Source organism: Anastrepha obliqua, chromosome 3 (genome assembly GCF_027943255.1).
Source record: "Anastrepha obliqua isolate idAnaObli1 chromosome 3, idAnaObli1_1.0, whole genome shotgun sequence".
Taxonomy (NCBI): Eukaryota; Metazoa; Arthropoda; class Insecta; order Diptera; family Tephritidae; genus Anastrepha; species Anastrepha obliqua.
This window is the reverse complement of record NC_072894.1, coordinates 96,165,551-96,185,324: the sequence shown is the minus strand read 5'-3', so window position 1 is coordinate 96,185,324 and position 19,774 is coordinate 96,165,551. Positions and strand designations below refer to the sequence as shown.

At 34.4% G+C, this 19,774-nt stretch overlaps 2 protein-coding genes across 8 annotated transcripts; both read left to right on the top strand.

Moving 5' to 3' along the window:
- Nucleotides 1-1,430: 1,430 nt before the first annotated feature.
- Nucleotides 1,431-4,463, top strand: LOC129242757 (gonadal protein gdl). 2 transcript variants are annotated; one of them, XM_054879578.1, is made up of 3 exons: nt 1,431-1,690; nt 1,737-2,031; nt 3,923-4,463. In XM_054879578.1, exons 1-3 carry the CDS (start codon nt 1,527-1,529, stop codon nt 3,944-3,946), a joined length of 483 nt encoding a protein of 160 aa, XP_054735553.1. In that variant the 5' UTR covers nt 1,431-1,526; the 3' UTR covers nt 3,947-4,463. The 2 variants fall into 2 exon arrangements, with proteins under 2 accessions (XP_054735553.1, XP_054735552.1); XM_054879577.1 differs by lacking the exon at nt 3,923-4,463 and adding an exon at nt 2,105-3,634.
- A 5,006-nt stretch (nt 4,464-9,469) lies between these two features.
- LOC129241585 (peptide methionine sulfoxide reductase) lies at nt 9,470-18,087 on the top strand. 6 transcript variants are annotated; one of them, XM_054877998.1, is made up of 4 exons: nt 9,470-9,702; nt 16,460-16,641; nt 17,138-17,398; nt 17,465-18,087. In XM_054877998.1, the coding sequence occupies exons 1-4, from the start codon at nt 9,649-9,651 to the stop codon at nt 17,697-17,699; spliced, it is 732 nt and encodes a 243-aa protein (XP_054733973.1). In that variant the 5' UTR covers nt 9,470-9,648; the 3' UTR covers nt 17,700-18,087. The 6 variants fall into 6 exon arrangements, with proteins under 6 accessions (XP_054733973.1, XP_054733971.1, XP_054733972.1 ...); XM_054877996.1 differs by having other exon boundaries at nt 9,471-9,702; nt 16,460-16,653; XM_054877997.1 differs by lacking the exon at nt 9,470-9,702 and adding an exon at nt 12,987-13,083 and having other exon boundaries at nt 16,460-16,653.
- The last annotated feature ends 1,687 nt before the right edge of the window (nt 18,088-19,774 follow it).

The window sequence follows — 19,774 nt, the reverse complement described above, 5'->3', positions numbered from 1 at the left end:
GAACTGGATCCTCTGAAAGTAAAAAACCAAACAGATTTCGTTAAAGTTATGTTAAATCTAGTAATTAATTCAAGGAATAAGCAAAATAAATTTTTTTGACAAATTGGCGGTTTCTCAAAAATAAATTGATTGTTGACCAAAATTGCGGCCTTAAATTGTTTGTAAAAAAAATTACAGCTAAGAAAAAATCTACGATGAATTACTAAAATATATAAGTATTTTAGAACCTCGTGTTAAAATTTGAGACTAATAATTGCATAATTTGGGATTTCTCCTAATTAATTCGATTTAATATTCCATGTGCAAAGGTCCCCGCAAGTGCGGAAAGTACCTGCTATTTCTATTCACTTTGGAAGTGGCCAGGACTATTCTACTGCATATAATCTAAGCAGCTCACAACTTCCAGACTTCGCTCAAGTATTGTCTGGATAGCTCCGTTGGAGAGAAAGCTAATGTGAGAAGGCGAATCAACCCAAGATATCTGGTTGTGCGCTGGTTTTGAGACCCGCCACGTAAACATCCTTCCCCAATGAAAAACCCAAAGAAGCTTTGGATGAGAACTTCTTATTCTGATGACAATACGTACGAGTTAAGACCTATAATTTGAGGGCTTGCCCCTTGAATGTCCGGCCGCTTAATGGAAAAGGTACCTCTAGACGGCTGGTTGGTGTCCGCGTGAGAACAACAGCTGACATCACGGCCATCCAAGAGATGCGATGGACGCGGCAAAGCAAGAAAAGTATTGGAGCCATGTAAAGGAGCGCAAACTCGGCGTTGGATTTATAGTGGGAGAGAGACTGTCGCGTTACCAAGTAAAATAGCTTAAACGGTTATCACGACAATCAAGTAGAGGAAGAAGAATTCAACTTTGAGAAGTATGAGCCGAAATTCTCATTCTAATCATGGAGAAATTTTAAGTTAGAGAAATTTGAGGTATGGAACTAAAATTGAGCAAAATTGAGCTTTTGAAACTTCATTGCCAGTCAATTTAATTTGAATTGTAGAAAATTCGATCTATAGAAGTTCAAGTTGTGGGAGTTCAACTAAAAGTAATACATTTTTTCAAATGGAAACTGTTGGAAACATATCATTTACATTATACCCAACGATTTATTGCGAAAAGTTTGCCTTTTTCTTTTACGAGATAAGACTAAGAACAAAAATTAATTAAGTAAAACGGTAGACTTGGATTAAAATTTTTTACTTTCCACAAATGTTGCGGTATGGGAATTAATAATAAGAAAAGAATTCTTTGACATTGTCAACGTTACATGGAAGTCACATTCGGTGGCTGGAACAGATTCTTAACGTTCTTCAGTATTATGCAAAATTTATATAGGTTTTATCACGTAAATATACACTGTGCATAAGAACTGTGAATGTAACCAAATGGAGCAATTGTGAACGAATTATAATTTTCACCAGATAAGAAGAAGCACCGAAATTTGTAAACAATCTCGCAAAATATATAATACGAGTATATTAACCGGTAAAAAATTCTCTAAAAAACCAAAACTTGTATCTTCATGGAGTCAGAGTTGCCATCCACCAGCGCCAGCGCTTTAGCTGCTTGCAATTCCAGTGCCAGCACACCGGCGCAAGATTACACACAACTCACACCGGAGTTCCTGCAGCGTAAACTTTATTTTCTGGTGGATCAGCTAAAACAAATGCACGCACAACTGCCAGAGTAAGTTAATTTAGTAAATTCAATTATTTTGCTAATCTTTATGCAGAAACTACCAAATACGCATCTCCTATGAGCTGCTCACCGAGTTGGCCAACTCGCTACTAAATGACACCATTTTTGAGATTGTCAAAGGACTCATGGAAATACAGAACGTAACAGAGAAACATTTACTAACACTACGCAAGCAAGTCGAAACAGATTTTGAGTTGGAAATGCAAGAATGGCGCAGTAAAATAACTGATCCGGAAGAATTAAGTCACATTGAACAACTCATGCAAGTAAAGCACGCGAAGAAGATGCGTGAAACTGATATGAAGTTAATAGCGCTGTTGGATCAAAAGGTAAACACAAAAAGTGTTAGTTCAAATGAAAGTAAAAAAAATAATGCGTTCGATACTCTTGATTTTCTTGCAGGTAAAAGACCAGCAAAGCACACTGCACAAAGCAGGTGTGGCGGGATTTTATACCACTGACAATTCCAAGGAAATCAAAATACAAATGTTCCTTTTGGATTTCATTATACGGCTAAGTAGAATTAAATTTGAACCGCATAAATAACAAGAGGAGTAAAACGTGGCTTTCACGTTACACAAGCGACAGCCTTATTTTTGTTGATGACAAATGTATTCATGGTGCACATTTTTTATATAAATATTCTCCTTTTAATATTTCATTGATAGCAACCAGTTTGCGAAAATTTCGGGGTTGGCTTTCCATTGCTGCCACGATAAATTTGCTTATAAAGTCTAAGTGCGTGAATCGAATTTAAAAATTACAGCACATAAATGTAGTCACTATATCAGCGTTTTGTTTTATAGTACTTTTTATAAATTACCATTAAGAATTAAAGGCAATATTTAACTTTAAAAATGCTTAATTCTTGCATAAGCTTGAAAAGATGCCCTATTACAGACGCTTATTTTACTTAAATACAAACACAGGAAAGTAACAATATTCACTCATAAACACTCTTTATTAATTTAAGATTTGATTTAAACCTATTTTTACTCAATAATACTACGAATTTTATTAAAATTCTATTATTACAAATGTTCTTCGAAACGTGCGTAATACCGTGCAAAATAAATGTGCGGGACCAAGACGAATCTATTAAAGGTGGTGTTGGTAACTCAGCTAATTTGTTTTTTTTTTTTTTTGTTTTTTCTTTCGCCTTGTCCATGTGGCTGTCAGTTTAGAATGAAACAAGTCGAATTCCTTATTTGATTTCTAGTTTCCCAATACTTTGCTTTGACAATCAAACGCACAGAACATTGTTGTTGGTCTAGTGCCACCGCCTTTAATGATTGCGCCTTATGCGGGACGAACTGTCAAAGGAACGATAGTGAGAAAAGAATAAAGCTAAACCGGATAACCCCAGTCAACCAACACAGGTTCGATAGAACTTTTGTAGTTTTTAAAAGAGTTAAATTAAGCTTTGGCCTTCGATAAATCAATATTTTACAAAAATAGTGAAAATTTGGACTAAGGAATCGCGCGATGAATCGATAAATCATTATTTTCAAAAATAGTGAAAATTTGGAATACGAAATTGCGATAAAATACTATTTTCAAAAAAAGTGAAAATATGAAATAACAAATCGTGCGATGAATCAATAAATCATTATTTTCAAAAATTGTGAAAATTTGGACTAAGAAATCGTGATAAAATAATTTTTCATAAAAAGTGAAAATTTGGACTAAAAATGGCGATAAATAAATATTAAAAAAAGTGAAAATTTGGCATAAAAAATCGCGCGATAAATCATTATTTTCAAAAATAGTGAAAATTTGGACTCAAAAATGGTGATTAATTAATATTCTCAAAAAAAAAGTGAAAATTTGGAATAAAAAATCACGTGAGTTTTTAGTCGAAATTTTCGCCTGCGGCTCTTTTTTGTTCGGAAATGTACATATATACATGTTACAAAAACAATATTTTTATAAAAAGGCCCATTTTTAATTTTAAATATGTATATATTTTTACAAATACTGAAAATTTGGAGTAAAAATCGTGAGATTTTGCCTGCGGCGCTTTTTTGTTTTTGCTTTCATGTTAAAAAAAATTTATTTCGATTTTATTTCATAAAATAAAATTTTTATAAAAATAATAAATTTTTAGTCACTTACAAATTTTACGATAATAAAACATTTTCATAAATATTTATAAAACCTAAGTTAAATGCTTGCTGGGTTAGCAATTGCTTTATACATTTCTCTTCTACGATATTTCAGTACAAGATGCCACTACGCTCGTAAAAAACCTAATTTTTAAGCTTTTCCTGGAGGTTGGAACTTTCATCGTTATAATGGCGTGACCTTGCTCTTTCTATTAGGCGTGATAGGCGGTGTCACGGCCCTCCCCCTCCGCCCACCAATCAAATATCGTGGTAGTAATGGAAAGTTTAGCCAAATTTTGTGAAAATAAGGGAACAGCTAAAATTAATTTGATAAAATGCGGCAACATACTCTTAAAATATGAATATATTTTATTTTGGAAGATTAAGCTCCCTTTTAATAAAAAGTTGTATAAAATAAAGCCAAGAAAATGCGTGTATTGATAGTATAAACTCGACTATAAGATAAGATAATTTACGATAAATTCACCTTTTTTATCGTTTGGTAATATTTGCAGAGTAATTTTCAAATAAAATCGTGAAGCAAAAATACTTCTTTGACATATCTGGAATCAAATATAGTACTAAAATTAAGCAAAAAAGCCAGCACAAATTATCTTCATATAATTGTAATTTATTATGAAAGAAGAAAATGTTGACAAACAATAGAAACTAAAAATACAAAATAATCTACTAAAACAGTATTTATTTTTAGTTTTATTTAATTTTTTTTAAACATTTTTTTTTGCAAATTTTGCTCGAGCGAGTGCATTTCGTCTTACATTGTGAGGAAAAGATGGTGATGGTAATGGTTGTTCCGGTTAAGCTAAGGCCTTTATGCACTGCGACCTGATTGATCTATTGTGCGCCCCTAATTATTTAATTATAATTATTTAGTAGGTACACCGAGGAATCGAACCGGCTCTTTAGGAGGTAGCAATTGTAGGTCTTCCTCCTCAAGTAGATACGAGCCCAGGATTCTGGGTCTCCTGTGGCCTAATGTCTCACAGTTGGTGACTAAGTGTTCCACAGCAGAACCTGCATGATCTTGTACTAGACAACCCTATTGTGCTAAAGTGTTTATCACAGGCAAGGTGACCTGTAAGTGCTCCACAGAGTAATCTGAGGCCCTTTTTATCTAGGGTTATAGCAGATTTTGAAGTTCAAAAACTTTTTGGAGTGATTGAGGCGGCTTGTGCCGTTCCAGTGTTCCTTGATTTTAGTTTGAAACCATTTTTTGGTTTCCTGTTAATTATTTTTGTTAAAGCCGAAAAATGGGGTTGGTGCAATAAATATCCCTTCTGTCGCTTTTTTGGCAAAAAATGCTGACTTCTCATTTCCTTCGTGTCCTTCATGTCCTGGTACGCAAATTAGTGAGACCTGATTATGATGGCCAGTTTTTTGAGTGCATTGTTACATTCTTTTAGGACTTTTGACTTGAATGTGAAGCTATTAAGGCTTTGAGAACCGATCGGCTGTCCGAAAGTATTTTAATTTTTACTTATTCAAACCCTCTTTTGGATATGATTTCCACTGCTTCCATTATGGCGAAGAGCTCCGCATGTAAAATTGTGGTGTCTGTACTTAGTGTTAGGGATTGGTGTGCTCTAGGCCCCACTATTCCTACTCCTACTCCTTGGAGCGTTTTGGAAGCCATATTGGATTAGTGTTCCACTCTTCCCTAGACGGGAAGATAACTTTGTACCTCTTTATAAAATTGATTACGGATTCCGTGTGGTCATTTGCCAGGGTTATGCATACTGCATGTTGAACCCTGTTCAAGATATTGAGGTGTCCAGTAAGATCTCCTGGTCTAAGTTTTTCTTTCATATAAAAAAGGAAGAAGAAAAAGGAAGGTTCCTCTTGTATTGCTAAATGTAGCGGTGGTAAATTTAAAAGCGCTTCCATGCCAGCAGTTGGGGTAGTTCTCAGGGCTCCTGTTATGCTTAGGCACGCCAGCCAGGAAAAGATGCTGAAAGGTTAATTTGTCGAAATATCATTAGGAAAGGGGCTGGATGCGAAAGTTAGAATGAGATTTCATGCTTGCGAATTTATTAGATGGACAAAAAAAATTACTACTTTCAGTAGATTGCACACAAGTGTCAGTCAGTAGGAAGTTTTTATCATCTTGAAGGTTTGTAAAATATAACCCAGGTGGAATATTTTGAAAATTTCAAAGGGTTATACTAATACTACACCATAAATGTAGATATTGAAATGATGTGTAATTTTTGTTGTTGTTAGTTAAGTTTTTGTGTATTTCCATTTTAGGAATAACGTCATAAGTTATGCTTGATTGAGAACTGACAAATTTTAATTAGGTGATAAAACATGAATAAATTTTGTATAATAGTGAGAGACCGCGATGTAGAGAATATAGAAGGTGCCACCTTCTGAAAGCCCTTTTTTTTGTTTTTTGCGAATTTTGCAATTGACTGAAAAGAAAATTAAGTAACCTTTGTGTGTATTCTTCTTCTTCTAATTTTGTTTTTTTTTCTATGCTGACGTCAAGGCATTTGGGAAGGAGCAATCTTGGATTATATTATTTTTGATGATAGTTAGAAATCTTATCCGTTCTTCGGCAAAGATTACTATACAACTCAGAGGCTGAGCTTGCAGAGTCAATTTTAAGTTGGAAGTGTTTTAAAAGGGAGTTTCTATAGAAAATTTAAAAATTTTTGATTGTATCCAGATCAAGGCGTTGACTTACTGCCAACGGTTTATGTTAGTTAAGTTGAATGCCCTAAGATAAGATGATGGTTATCCAAAAACAAGAGAATTTTATGTTTGTAATCTTTCATTTTTCTTGCTTGCTGGAGGTGTTTTTGGAAATTTCAGTTAATGAGCAATTTTGTTATCAAAATAATTTACAAAACAGAGCCCGCATGCGTTTATTGGGATAATATGAATATTTATGGAAAAATTTATGAAAAATATCTCTACCCGCAAACTGGAGATTAAGGGTCGTGCTAGAGCAATCTTTCCAAGTAAGCAGGATTGGAACGAGGGGAAAATCTGTGCCGAAGCTAACACCTCTGTCATCACTGACAGTTCCAAGAGCAAATCGGGAGTCGGAGCATCTGTTTTCTCTATATCATTTCCTTAAAGCTGCCGAACATTGCTTGTGATTTTCAGGCAGAATTCTTTACAATCCTGCAGGCAGGCAGAATGCTTAGGGAACGTGGGAGCGAGGGAGATATTAACATTTTTCCCGATCAAAGCGCTGACGACGCCATGGTGCAGATCCCAGCTGGCCAACTCCTGTAAGGAAGATATTAAAACTCTTGGGTGTGCAGGTAACATTTCTCTGGATCTGAGTTCCTGGGCATAGGAACATAAAGGAAAATGAAATCGCTGATGAGCTTGCCAGGAAGTGGTCGATTGAACTGGTTGTTGTTGTTGTTGTTGTAGCAGCAAAAACATTTTCCGTACAAGTACGGGAAGTGCTGCTGGAGCGGCAGTCCTTGGCTGAATATAAATCGAACCGACTGTCGTGGAAACGCGACTGACTGGTCTCAGAGGTCTATTACCCGGTTATCAATATCCCCCTGACTGTTGTTAAAGGGAAATTACATAACTTATTTATTAAAAAAAATGGAGCTGCATTTCTTCATGTGCTATTTCGAAAAGCCTGTCGCTCCAGTACAATATACGGAGGAGGACTCAGAAAGTCCTGGTGACTCCACGTCATTCGATTTCCGAACTCGTAGCTGTGCTTACTAGTCATTAGGCGATCAGCACACATGCGGAAAAGCTAGGTTTACCATTTAACCCCCATTGCAGAAGCTGTGGGAACCTTTCAAAGAAGGAGACTGTTGAGCACTTTCTGTGTAAATTTTCGGGTGCTAGGCTTGGCAGCTAACCCACCTAAATTCCATCGATCTTCTCCATTAAATCAACAGCTCTGGCTGGCGGTATATATCTGCCTGTTGGAGGTCTTGCAATGGTATCAGAACAGCGCTTTAGTGCTACTTGGGTAGTGCCAGGCTGACACTTCAACCATTTCACCTACCTACCTATAGTGCTGACGATTTCTCAAAACTTCCACTTTGAACACACAATTTTACATACAACTTTTTGTTATATTTCAAAACGTTTTCCAAACTGCATTACTACCTGTAAGTTACAAAACTGTCTAAAACGTTACATTTTCTTCAAAAAGGTGCTAGCGAAACTACTTGGATTTTTCGTTTTATTATATTTCATATATATTAATATTTTATTTTATCTCGGAAATGAATTATATTAAAAACTATATTATATTGCTTTTCCATGATTTGTCAAAACTTTAAAATTTTTTACGCTCTTGGGTCTGGTATGGATGCATTCACCTCTTGTAACATTTTCTCCTCTTTCGCAATTCAGTCGGAAATAATTGTGCCTTACGTGGCGTTGTTATGTACATTCAAAGGGATAAAACCTTCCGCCGTTGATTCAGATTTGGCTAATTATTCTAGTTATGAATGATACTGTGATTAAGCGGGACCCTTCTCTGTGACTACGCCAAGCATAATCAGTTCTTACCAAAACGAAAATGGAAGTCGAACGTCGACTGAAGCAGGCGAACATATCCTACCGTCCCACATCATCAAAACCACTGCTCCCAGAAAAACATATTGAGAAACAACAAAACAAGGAAATTAGACTGGTCTTCTCAATCCCCAGACGCCAACACCATTGAAAATGTGTTGGGGAACTATGAAAACGCATCTTGTCGGAAGGCCAGTCAATGATTTAAAGCAACTCGGGCGTCAAGTTCGTAAAATCTAGTTCTGTTTGTCGACGAGCTACGCAGAAAAGTTGGTTCAAAGCATTAAGAAGATGCCAGGCTATGCTCGACAACTCGTAGTTTTGTACATACTTTTATGCAAAATAAATTTTAAATATATATCTTTTATACTTCATGATCGCGGTTCCTTTTTTCCGACACAGACTGCACTTTCATACAAACCAGGCGAAATATAATAGAGCAGTTCCCACAATACCGGAATGACCCAAATTTATTTCCGGCCAAACACTATCACTGCGGCAGTGTTCTTCAAAAATGTGTTGGGGATGTTTTATGCTGTCATAGCAACAGGACTGAACAAGAGAGGTGATAGAGCCATTTAAAATATTTAATCAAAAATTAATTTTTAAAAATTTTGTTTCTAATTTTTTAATTAATTCATTTTAGTTTTATATTATCGAATTACTTAAATTTTACTAAAAATTAAAAAATTAATAATTATAATAATTAAAAAATTATTAATCAACTAATTAGTTACCTATTTCATTTTTAATCTTCACTAAATTCACTACCCAATAAAGTTGAGCTCTCAAGTGCGTACATTTATTTCTATCTTCTCACGCACACACACATATAAATCGCCAAGAACTACTCATAAGCAGCCAGCTGCTCTATCATTTGGCGACTTTGCATAACAACCCATCTGCGCTTCCGTGGTGCTCATAGTAATTCTCACTTAAATCAACGCCTCGAATCTCATTCTCAAGAATTTAAACGATACTCATTTATGCTTTGTGTTGTTATGTTATGTTATTTCAATTGATAAATTAAATAAACTTGTAAAATGTGAGCACCAGATACAGTGGCACAACAACAAATCACTGAGAGTCCACACGTTGCTGGCGGGTATAAATAATGCGACGGCAAATAAGCCATTCAACAGTTGTTGAACTAAAATTCAGTGGAACGCTGTGCCTTTAGCAAGATTAAGTAGACAAAAATTACTAACTTGAAATAATTTACTGAATTTGCGCGCAAACACATATTAATTTGCAAAATTCCTATTCAAATTGTAATAATAAATTAAAAACAGTTTTTTATTAAATACATTTAAAATGGCTTTGGAAATCACAACTACTGACTACACTCTGCCTGACTTGAAGGATGTTGTAAGTATTTTAGCGAAAGATATTAAAAAGCTTTCAGCTATTAAGAAAAAACTATGCATTTATTGTTTGTGGTAATTTTGCTGCGTGACAAAAATTGGTTACCTTTTGAGTAAAATTTCGTTTGTTCGATGAAACCTGTTATTTAAGTGTGTGTTTTTTGGCCAGAAAGTGGTTGTTGTTGTTTTTTTTTGTTTTTTTAATGGGTAAAGCGTAAATATTATTGTTTTATTTTTAGAACGAAGTGGATTTGGTTGGTTTCTAAAATGTTTGTGCAAATGAAAAAAGTGGTTATATTTAAATATTATTTTGTGCGGTACCTGTTTTAAAGAATTAAAGAATAACAAAAAGCGGCTTTTAAGAGATGTTTAAATTAAGAAAAAATAAAAATAAAAAAGAAAGAAAAATTCGTTTATTGAAATGACGGTGAGAAGAGCTGAATTGAATAATAAATGGTTTTGCTAATTAATTTTTCAGTTAAGAAAGATTTTAATTACTCAAAACTATCAAACATTTTTAGAAATAAATGACGCTTATCAATTTCTTTTTTTTTTTTTTTGGTGCGTTTGTAAATTGATACCTAAATTTCAGCCAATATTTTGTGCTAGTTTTGCTTTAGAAAAATAGAACGTAGAATAGTTCGGATATTATTGCCGAAATAATAATTTGCAAATAAAATATCAAATATGTGTGAATAATATTTTAACAAAAAAAAAAAATAATTTTTATATAGATTCAAAAAAAATTGTTTAAGAAATCTAAATTTATTTAATATAATTTTTTTTTTTAAGATATATAAATTTATTTTGTATTAAAAAAATTTTGCTGGAATTTTTTGCTTCTTTCTTAAATTCATTACTACTTATATTTTTTTCTAAAAAGAACGGCTCCTTAAATATATGCATATATAGTATGTAAATATTTTAATATTTTACACTTCTTATAAAAAAAAATTTGTGGGTTTTTCTGTTTTTCTTAAATTCATTACTATTTGTATAGTAAATACGTTGGCTAAGTTTAATAATAATAAAATGAAAGATGTTTTTTAAGAGGCAAATATTTACATGAATTCATATATGTATATTTAGAGAGTTGTTATCTTTAGAAAAAAAAACATTTCTCTCATTGTTTTAAACCAAATATGCTATCAAAACTTTAATCAGGCTCGCATCTTCGGCCTAAATGTGCCACCAAAGTATTTATACACAATAAAAAAATTGTATAAAGCTAAATGCATTTTAAAAAGCAGATTTTCACTTTTTCGTTGCTTCATTTAAAAAAAAAATTTTTTTCAATTAAAGTTAAATACATTTATATAAATAGATTTTTAAATTTTGAGTTACTTTATTTAAAAACAATTTTTTTTTTAATTAGCAAATTTTTAATGCCCTTGGTAAAAATTTTGTAAACAAGACATTCATATATGTACGCTCCAACCAGAGTTAAAGGATATACATACATATATATACATATATGTATTATATATATACATATACATATGTACATATATATATATATTTAGATACAAGGCATGCGAATTTTGTTCAGTCTATACTTCTTATTAGTTTTAAAGTAATTTGGAAGAAAAATAAAATATGCAACATGAATTTAATGATATTTAAAAAACTAATTTTTTGCTCATATAAAACGAATTAAAAAAATTAAAAAAAAAAATAATTTTGTAAACTAGAAATATTTTTTGAAAGAATATCAGGTTCGGTTTATTAATTTAAATAGTATTTTTCATATTTAATTTGGAATAAAAATTAAATATTGTAATAGGAATTTCGAAAAATTTTAAAATTACTCGATCGTATTAAACGAATTAAAAAAAAAAATTAAAAAACAAAAAATCGTTTTGTAAACTAGAAATATTTTTGGAAAGGAACCGAACTTGATGGTTTATTCATTTAAAAAGTGTTTCTTTATACAATCTAATTTGGAAGAAAAATAAAATAATATGAAGTTTGAAAATTTTTTAAATCTAATTTGGAAGAAAAATAAAATAATATGAATTTTGAAAAATTTTTAAACCTAATTTATTGCTCCATAAAACGAATTAAAATTAAAAAAAAAATTAAAAAACAAAAAATCATTGTAACCTAGAAACATATTTGTTGTAAATAATATCCTGTTCGGTTTATTCATTTAAATAGTTTTTCCTCATAACTAAAGCACGTGGTAGTTTTTTAATGTTATATTTCAAAAAATAATGCAGTTATTGACATTTTTTAAAGCAGAAAGTAACAGCAAATATTCATTCAAATAAAAAAAAAATAATAAATAAAACTCTCTAGGTGCCTCCATTTTTAGACCTGCGACAAAACACGCTCAACATATTGAAAAAGCAGCTCAGCTCAAGCTGAAAACCTGCACTTTTTTCACAATTCAATATTTGATAAACCTTTTCTGACAAATTCTTTACTGCCAATGTTTTTTTAGAAAATTTTCTATATTATATGCTAAATCTTGCACATTTTTTACACTAATTGTTACCTTGGATCAGACTGTGGGCAAAACAGTTTCCTAATGCTTAAATGTATGTATGTATTTGTACATATAAAATACATATGTATATGTATGCATAGGTATTGGTAAATTTATTTTAATATTCCATTTAAACTTCCATTTTAGAATTTGTTGGCAAATAACGAACACATTTTGAATATATAATTACATTACAGAGTTACACACGAAATTCCAAATTAGTCCTTATAAGAGCTAAAATCCAAATAAAAAAGTAAATGAATTTATTATATATAAAAAAAAGAATAAATTATAAAATCTAGTTATTAGAACAAAATTTTAAATTACTTTTTGCACACTTTAAACAACAACAACAAAAACAACTTTCCAAGTTAATGCTTTGCTGAACTTCAATTGCGCACAACAAGAAAAATGTCATTCATTTATTATAGCGCCAAAATCTAGATACAAACGCACTTATTGACTTTGCAAATATGTCAAGTTATGTCAAATAATAGTCAAACTACTCAGGCACTTAATATGCACCTACACAACTATTTACTCATTCTACGTAAATGATTCAAGCTAAATGAGCATTAATCTAACTGTCCACAAATTGTCCACAACTTCAAATCGCTGCCACCAATTTGACACTCACTATTTTTGCAAGTCACACATACCCACATGCATTCGTGTGAGTAGCCGCAAATATGAGTTATATTCAGCCCACCCAGCCATCTTACCCAGCCGCCCACTGGAACTTTCATAATTGCGCACCATTCGCCTTATAAGGTGCAGCGTTGCACCATTCAAGGCTCAGGCGACCTACAACCTTTGCTAAGTTCAGTGCAATTTTTCAAAATATTCCTAATGCAACGTCAACGCACCAGCAACAAGGCAAGAGCACAAGTGCGCAAGGTCGGTATTAAGCCAGCAAAAAAAAAAACACAAAAAATAGCAAAACAAAATATTCATTTGCCTGACAAGTTCAAGTGCATTGTCAGTGCTATTAGAAATTAGAAAGAATAAAGCACAAATTTTTCAAATAATGTAAAATTTTAGATAGAAACTGTTTGTAATATAAAAATCAATTGAAACAAAAACCAAATTCAAAATTGTGCACTCACTCTCATCAGTATGACTTTAATTCGCGGTTTTAGTCGTTTAATCATCAGAAGATTCTGCTGTGATTGTCCACCAATAAAGATTGTAAGAGTGCACGCTAATGAAAAAAACCAATATTAATCGATAATTTTTTTAAGTGAACTAACTGAAAATAAAAAAAAGATTTTTTAAAGTATATTTGTGCAAAATAATGCGAAATAGCAATTTGAATGTGTCTTTCATAATCGTCAACGGGTTGTGTAATCAAAATAATGAATTTCACAATAAGCATAAATCAGCTGTTTTGGATACGAGTATGAGTGAACGTCAGGGGGTTCAGTACACCCGCCCCATTCTGTCACTTTTTCGTACTCATTAATCCAACAATGCTGCATTTAGTACGTCCAATGAAATTGCCTTGCATGTGGTTTATCCACCCATTTACCATTTCTCAAGGTCAGATTTGTTTGGTGCATTCGGCTGTTTACTAATACTTTCACGTGCGCCTGTTCTCTCGCTGCAATATGTGCATATGTATGTTCGAGCACATGTGCATATGTTTGTGTACACTCTCTGGTATTCACGCGCTGCATTAACCTTTAAATGACTGAGCTCACTTTTACCGTCCTTGACTGTTCGAAGTCGTGATTTGGGGATTCTTATGTCTGGTTTTCTTTATGGCCAAGCAAGTCATTGCTGTGTTATGAAAACAGCTACCATTTCAATTTTTTGTTATGGAAAAATGACAAATTTTTGTTAACAAAAAGCCACATAGTCCAAACCAGAAATTAATGTTAATTTTGTTAAGTAATGCACTTGCCCTACTCCAGTGTGCGGCATGTGAGGTACCTTCGTGACACATTTACTGAGTTATTCATCTTTTTAGGTCGCAGTGCACAAATAGCCGTTTTATAGTATATTAAAAAAATATTTCCATAGTTATTCAATTGTTCAATCTTTTCTTCAGCACTTAAGGGTTAAAGTGCATTTCAGTAAAGAGAGCAGAGTGTAGTTCATACTTGTTGGCTCATTGAACTTTAATTCCAAATGCAACTATGAGCGTAATTAAGCTTATAGAGTTGCCAACTTAGTATACCTAAAACAACCGCAACAGAAAGCAAGTAGGTATTTTAGAAAATAAATTCTAAAAGGATTTTCGAAGCAGTAAAAAAACAAATTTAAATTTATCACACTCTTAAAATATAATGGCAAATTTTCATATTAAAATTGTACAAATTTAAATGTTAATATTAATGAGCCAATATTTGATTAAAATTAATTGATGACATCGGCCATTAGACATTTTTCGGCTGGGATTTGATTTAATGTAATATGGGCAATTTTCGGCAAAATATAATGTCTTATTTAATGAAACTTGGTGGAGGTGATAGGGAGTGGTTCAGGAACAACCATAATAACTCCCAATTATTCCAGAAATAATAGTTTGGTAATTATTTGCCTTCAAAGTGCCTTCGGGAACTTCACTATAGTTTGGCACATTACAATATATATTTCTCTAAACTTACTTATTTTTATACTTGTATTCGAAATAGTTCAATGAAAATTAAATGCAAATGCATTTACCCATATCATTACTTTTCAATTTTAAACGCGAATACGAATTAATTGGAATTGACAACAGTTAGTGTTGCCGGATACCTGCAAATAAAAATAAATGCAAATAAATCAATGGTTTGAACGTGGAAAGGAGTTTATGCTAAAGCTATAGATGGAGTAGCCGGAGTTGGACTGTTTAGGGTTATTTTTTTGAAGCGCGGCCAAAGACTGCTACAACAACAACAACAACCGCCCACGTTAAAAACGTTCTAACCAAAAATTCTACAAATTTACAAAAACCCTTCTAGTCGACGCTCCTGTAAAATTCAATTGTATATGTTTATATTTTGGGAAATGTTTCTCAATTCTAAACTAAAGCAAAAAAATATTGTAGATTTACAAACTGAACGTGTCTGCATCCAAACTTCGTTCTTATTTAAGGTGTCTGGCAACACCAACTTTTCAATAAATGACACGACTTCAACAATAAATCATTTAAACACTATAAGCCTCCGGGGGTACGGTTTTCAGTTTTAAGATGGAGATACACCAAAGCATGTTTCATTATGCTAAATTTTTCCCAAGCCATTAGTTCATCTTGAAAAAAAAACATTTTTTTGAATAATATTAATATGTAGATTTTTTATATATTATATTAATAGAAATTTTTTTCTCGATGGTTGGCAACCCTAAAAACAGAACACTGAACACAAAAAAACTTATTTATGAAAGAAAATAGATGTGTACATTGAGGTTCCAAAACTTTTGCTAGTATGAAAAGGTTATTAATTTATTTTTAATTCACAAACTTAAACTTGTGCACGGATGATGAAAGATTCGCTGGAATTCATTTACTTCCCCAACCATGCGACTTTCTCTGATTTCACTTCGATGTGCGTATAACCAATGCTAGGCACAGAGAGGTCGGCAGCGCAGCAGCACTCTCATTCATTCAGGCAGCCGGCGGCAACGTTCTTTTGCACACGTTCGACCGATAACTTAGCGTGCAGCAGTAGCAGCAGTCAAAGAGCCAAATTAAATATTCCAGTGTTGAGATTTGTATATTTAGTTTTATAGCCGCCGCAAGCGGAAGAACACACATTTACTTAAAATTGCTGTCGAAATTAGTGGCAAAGATCAATAAAACAAAAAGTAGCTGTTGCCTACAGTAAAGTGTGAAAGATCTAGCAATAGAAGAAAGTACAAACACCAAGTGTTTCGTGGAAAATGGCGTGGCATACCCGCAAATCACTAACCTTTCTTAGCATCGGCTGGCTCATGCTTTTGTTGGACATGCCGCTTGTGCTGAGCGGCAAAAGCAGCTGTCCATATGACGTCTTCAAGCCACAGAAGGCGACGTGCACAAACGACATAGCACCAAGCATAATAATTGTATGAACCTGCATACACACATACACACTTACATATATTTAGATGTAAAACCCAAGTAACAAATACATAGATATTTATGCACAAAGTGCGTAAACGCCTACAAATTTGCTTGGGAAAAAAGTGAACCGATTTTTGTCATTTAGCAGCAATGCTGGAGTAGTCAATTACCACCTGCGAGAAAATGTACATAAAATTGAAAATTTAAATATTGTAATATTGTTTTTTTTCTTGTTTTTTTTAGAGCACCGTGCGCGCAGAGCAAAAGGAGCTAAATGTAACACCCGTTCATAGCGTGAATATCCCCTTCAAAACGGCCACATTTGGCATGGGCTGCTTCTGGGGTGCTGAATCGCTGTTTGGCGGCACTAAGGGCATCTTGCGCACCACTGTCGGCTATGAGGGCGGCTCCAAGGATTCACCAACGTACCGTAGCCTGTAAGCGTGTGTTCCAAAACTAGAAATTACTAACTTTGTGTTTTTTCGTTTTTTTCTTTCTTTCGTTCTTGTTCTTGTTTTCGTTATCTAAATGCACACGCACATACATGTGTATGCATGTATGTATGTACATTAACTCTCGCATTACATTTTTATCAAATTGTGATTAATAACACTTCTCTGGAAACTTCCACACTAACTAAACCACTCTAAAATGTTTTTGAAACTTTTAATTCTCTCACTAAATCACACTTTTTAAAAATCACCCATTGCACTCGTCCATTCATGCTATAAATCATATTATCCGGTGCTATAAATCACATTTCCTTTATCTATTAATTCAACATATTCTCATTTCACATTTATCGCTTTGCGTTTTCCTTTTCTCCTTTCACTTTTTTTACTAACGCTTTTTACTATCCGCCTTCCCACTTACGCCGTTCGCCTCAAATACATACTTATGCCAACTTTAAACCTCAAATAGTGGTGACCACACTGAAGTTTTGGAGATTGACTATGACCCCAATGCCATTTCGTTCAAACAACTGTTGCATCTCTTCTGGAACAATCACGAATATGGTCTCACCAACCCCATTAAGCGTCAGTATATGTCGTTGATCTTGTACCATGATGATGAGCAAAAGAAAATCGCTGAGGAATCTATCGTTGAGGAACAAAAGAAGCGCGTACCTGAGAAAATTATCACCGAGATTCTGCCGAAAGGCAAATTCTACCCGGCTGAAGAGTGAGTGCCTACACTCCCACTAACTTCTGTTTATTTATTCTCAACGTTCTTTTGTACATCCCTTAGCTATCACCAGAAATACCGCCTCCAAGGTCACAGGGATCTTGTAGAAACTCTGAATTTTGATGCTAAGCTACTGCGCACTTCATACATTGGCACTAAATTGAATGGTTATCTGGCTGGCGTGGGCGGCATCAAGCAGTTCAAAGAGGAGGTCGACACTTTCGGTCTGACGCCATCACAAAAAGAATACTGCTTGTATCATGTGGAGCAGAATGAGGGCATGGGTCTGTACTGCTGACCGAATGATGGTTCGTCATGTAGCTATCGGCGCCGTCGTGGGCCGTTGATTGATATGAAAAAGCAGAAATATACTTCTGCATGAATTTAATGATATTTATTTGTTCAAAATTGGTTAAACAATGATTATCTCAGCGAAGAAGTTCGCTTTGTTTTACTTTAATAGTAGTTAACGGTAGATGCAGATATTATATTAAGTGCATGCACACGTAAGGCTTATGTATTATTATTTTTATTATGAGTGTAGTATGAAATTAGAACTTTTTATGATATAATTTTAAAGTTTTAAGTGAGTGTGATAGAAATATTCCAAAAAATGTGTGATTCTACAAAAAAAAACTCCAAAAAAAGCTATGGGAAATACCAATAAAATAGATTTTACTAAATGACTTCATTTTTGTATATTCAATTCGTTTAAAGTATTGTAATTTATGGGCCTTTGAGCGCTGGCTTGGTGAGTATCGAATGTGCTGTTGTTGTTGTAGCAGCATAAACATTCCCCATACATCTGCGGGGAATACTGCTGGAGTGCCAGTCCTTGGCCGGATATAAATCCGAATCGTTCCGGCAACGTACAATCGACTGCCGTGGGAACTTATCGAGGCCCACGGAGCGATTAGCTGTATGAGCTGTTGGCCGGATACAGATCTACGTCATTCTGGTAACGTTGAACTGATTGTCGTTAGATTAGCTGTATGAACTGTACGCAGACATGTGCTTAGTACAGCTAATTAAGGTTCAACCACTCCGCTCTGGCACTGAAAGTATTCGCAATGCTGTCCGAAGATGATACAGCGCAAGGGGAAGACCTCGACTGCGTTGTAAGAGCCATTGGAACCACTTGTCATTTTTAATTGGCGATCATGTGAGAGAAACAACTGGTGCGCTCTGTGGAACTCAAGAAAAATCCCCAGGCTGTTACTTCGGTGAGTGGTGAAGAATATTTAATTCATCTCTTTAGCACCAAACATTTCTTATAGTTTAGTGAACTCTGAAAATGTGTTTCAGATTTTTTTTTTATTGTCCCTCTACGCAGTTCATAGAGCTTTTGTTCGTCCAGACGTAGTTAGGGTTTGGACAAAGATTTTTGAACTTCTTCACTGTGCACACTTCCACCGCGCTGAATGAACTGACCGCCAACTTCATATGTGATGAGCAGGTATAGGTTTTTTTGTCGGGACAACTAACAAGTACAGCACTCAGGCAACATTAAGTCCATTGAACTGCACTCGGGTTCCCTTTTTAATTTTCCGAAGAAATCTCAGTAGATCTTGTGGTGCCAAGGAGCTCGCTTCTTAACACATCAGTGTCTCAAGCCTGATTCGAGCGAAGGCTGGGCAGATGCACAGAAAGTGGTCCGCCGCCTCATCCTCCTCTCCACATGCTAGACAATGTGCACTGTCTGAGATGCCTACCTTTTCCAGTGTTTCCCCCATAGAAAGTGGCCCGTTATCAGTCCTACCGCCTACAGTCCCTTCTGCTTAATGGCAGGAGGATCTGCCGCAGTCGGACGGGCATTACAGGTAACATCAGCTTTGTCCATCTGCAGCCTCTCTCAGCCTAACAAGCTCGCTTGCGTGTTGAAGTAACTCGTTTGCTAACCGTGACTTTGATGGCTGCAGAAGGGAGTGGCTGAACGGTCTCCGGGCGAAAGAAGTTATAGAACTAAAAACAGGGAAGGAACTAAATTCTCTCCACGTCCACGCCATTAGTTCTGGGTTATACGAAGCGCGATAAAAAGCTGGATACTGTCAACCAACTAAATATATAATATAAGACTCCTCATTTAGAATTATTGAAATCGGCCCTCAGATTCATAATTCGCTAACGGAAGAACTACTGAGAAGCAATTTTCCTCTCTACTGGATTTTAAAATATTTACATGACCACCGTCTACCACTTGGATTCTTTAATTTGAATTTCAGATTCGCTATCAGCGTCAATACCATTGCCTGACGGTATCAACATGCTGATGTTCAAGAATGTGGGCCCGAGGGGAGTAGCCTATATCACTTTTGCTTCCAATCTGTCCATAGCCACTCTCATCATCCGCGATAAGTGGAAAATAGGGAGCAT

Coding starts and splice junctions, on each gene's coding strand:
- LOC129242757 (XM_054879577.1), top strand. CDS start 1,527: ATGGAGTCAGAGTTGCCATCCACCAGCGCCAGCGCTTTAGCTGCTTGC. Junction 1,691..1,736: donor ATGCACGCACAACTGCCAGA/GTAAGTTAATTT, acceptor ATCTTTATGCAG/AAACTACCAAATACGCATCT. Junction 2,032..2,104: donor TAGCGCTGTTGGATCAAAAG/GTAAACACAAAA, acceptor ATTTTCTTGCAG/GTAAAAGACCAGCAAAGCAC.
- LOC129241585 (XM_054877992.1), top strand. CDS start 16,054: ATGGCGTGGCATACCCGCAAATCACTAACCTTTCTTAGCATCGGCTGG. Junction 16,219..16,459: donor TAGCACCAAGCATAATAATT/GTATGAACCTGC, acceptor TGTTTTTTTTAG/AGCACCGTGCGCGCAGAGCA. Junction 17,399..17,464: donor AAATTCTACCCGGCTGAAGA/GTGAGTGCCTAC, acceptor TACATCCCTTAG/CTATCACCAGAAATACCGCC.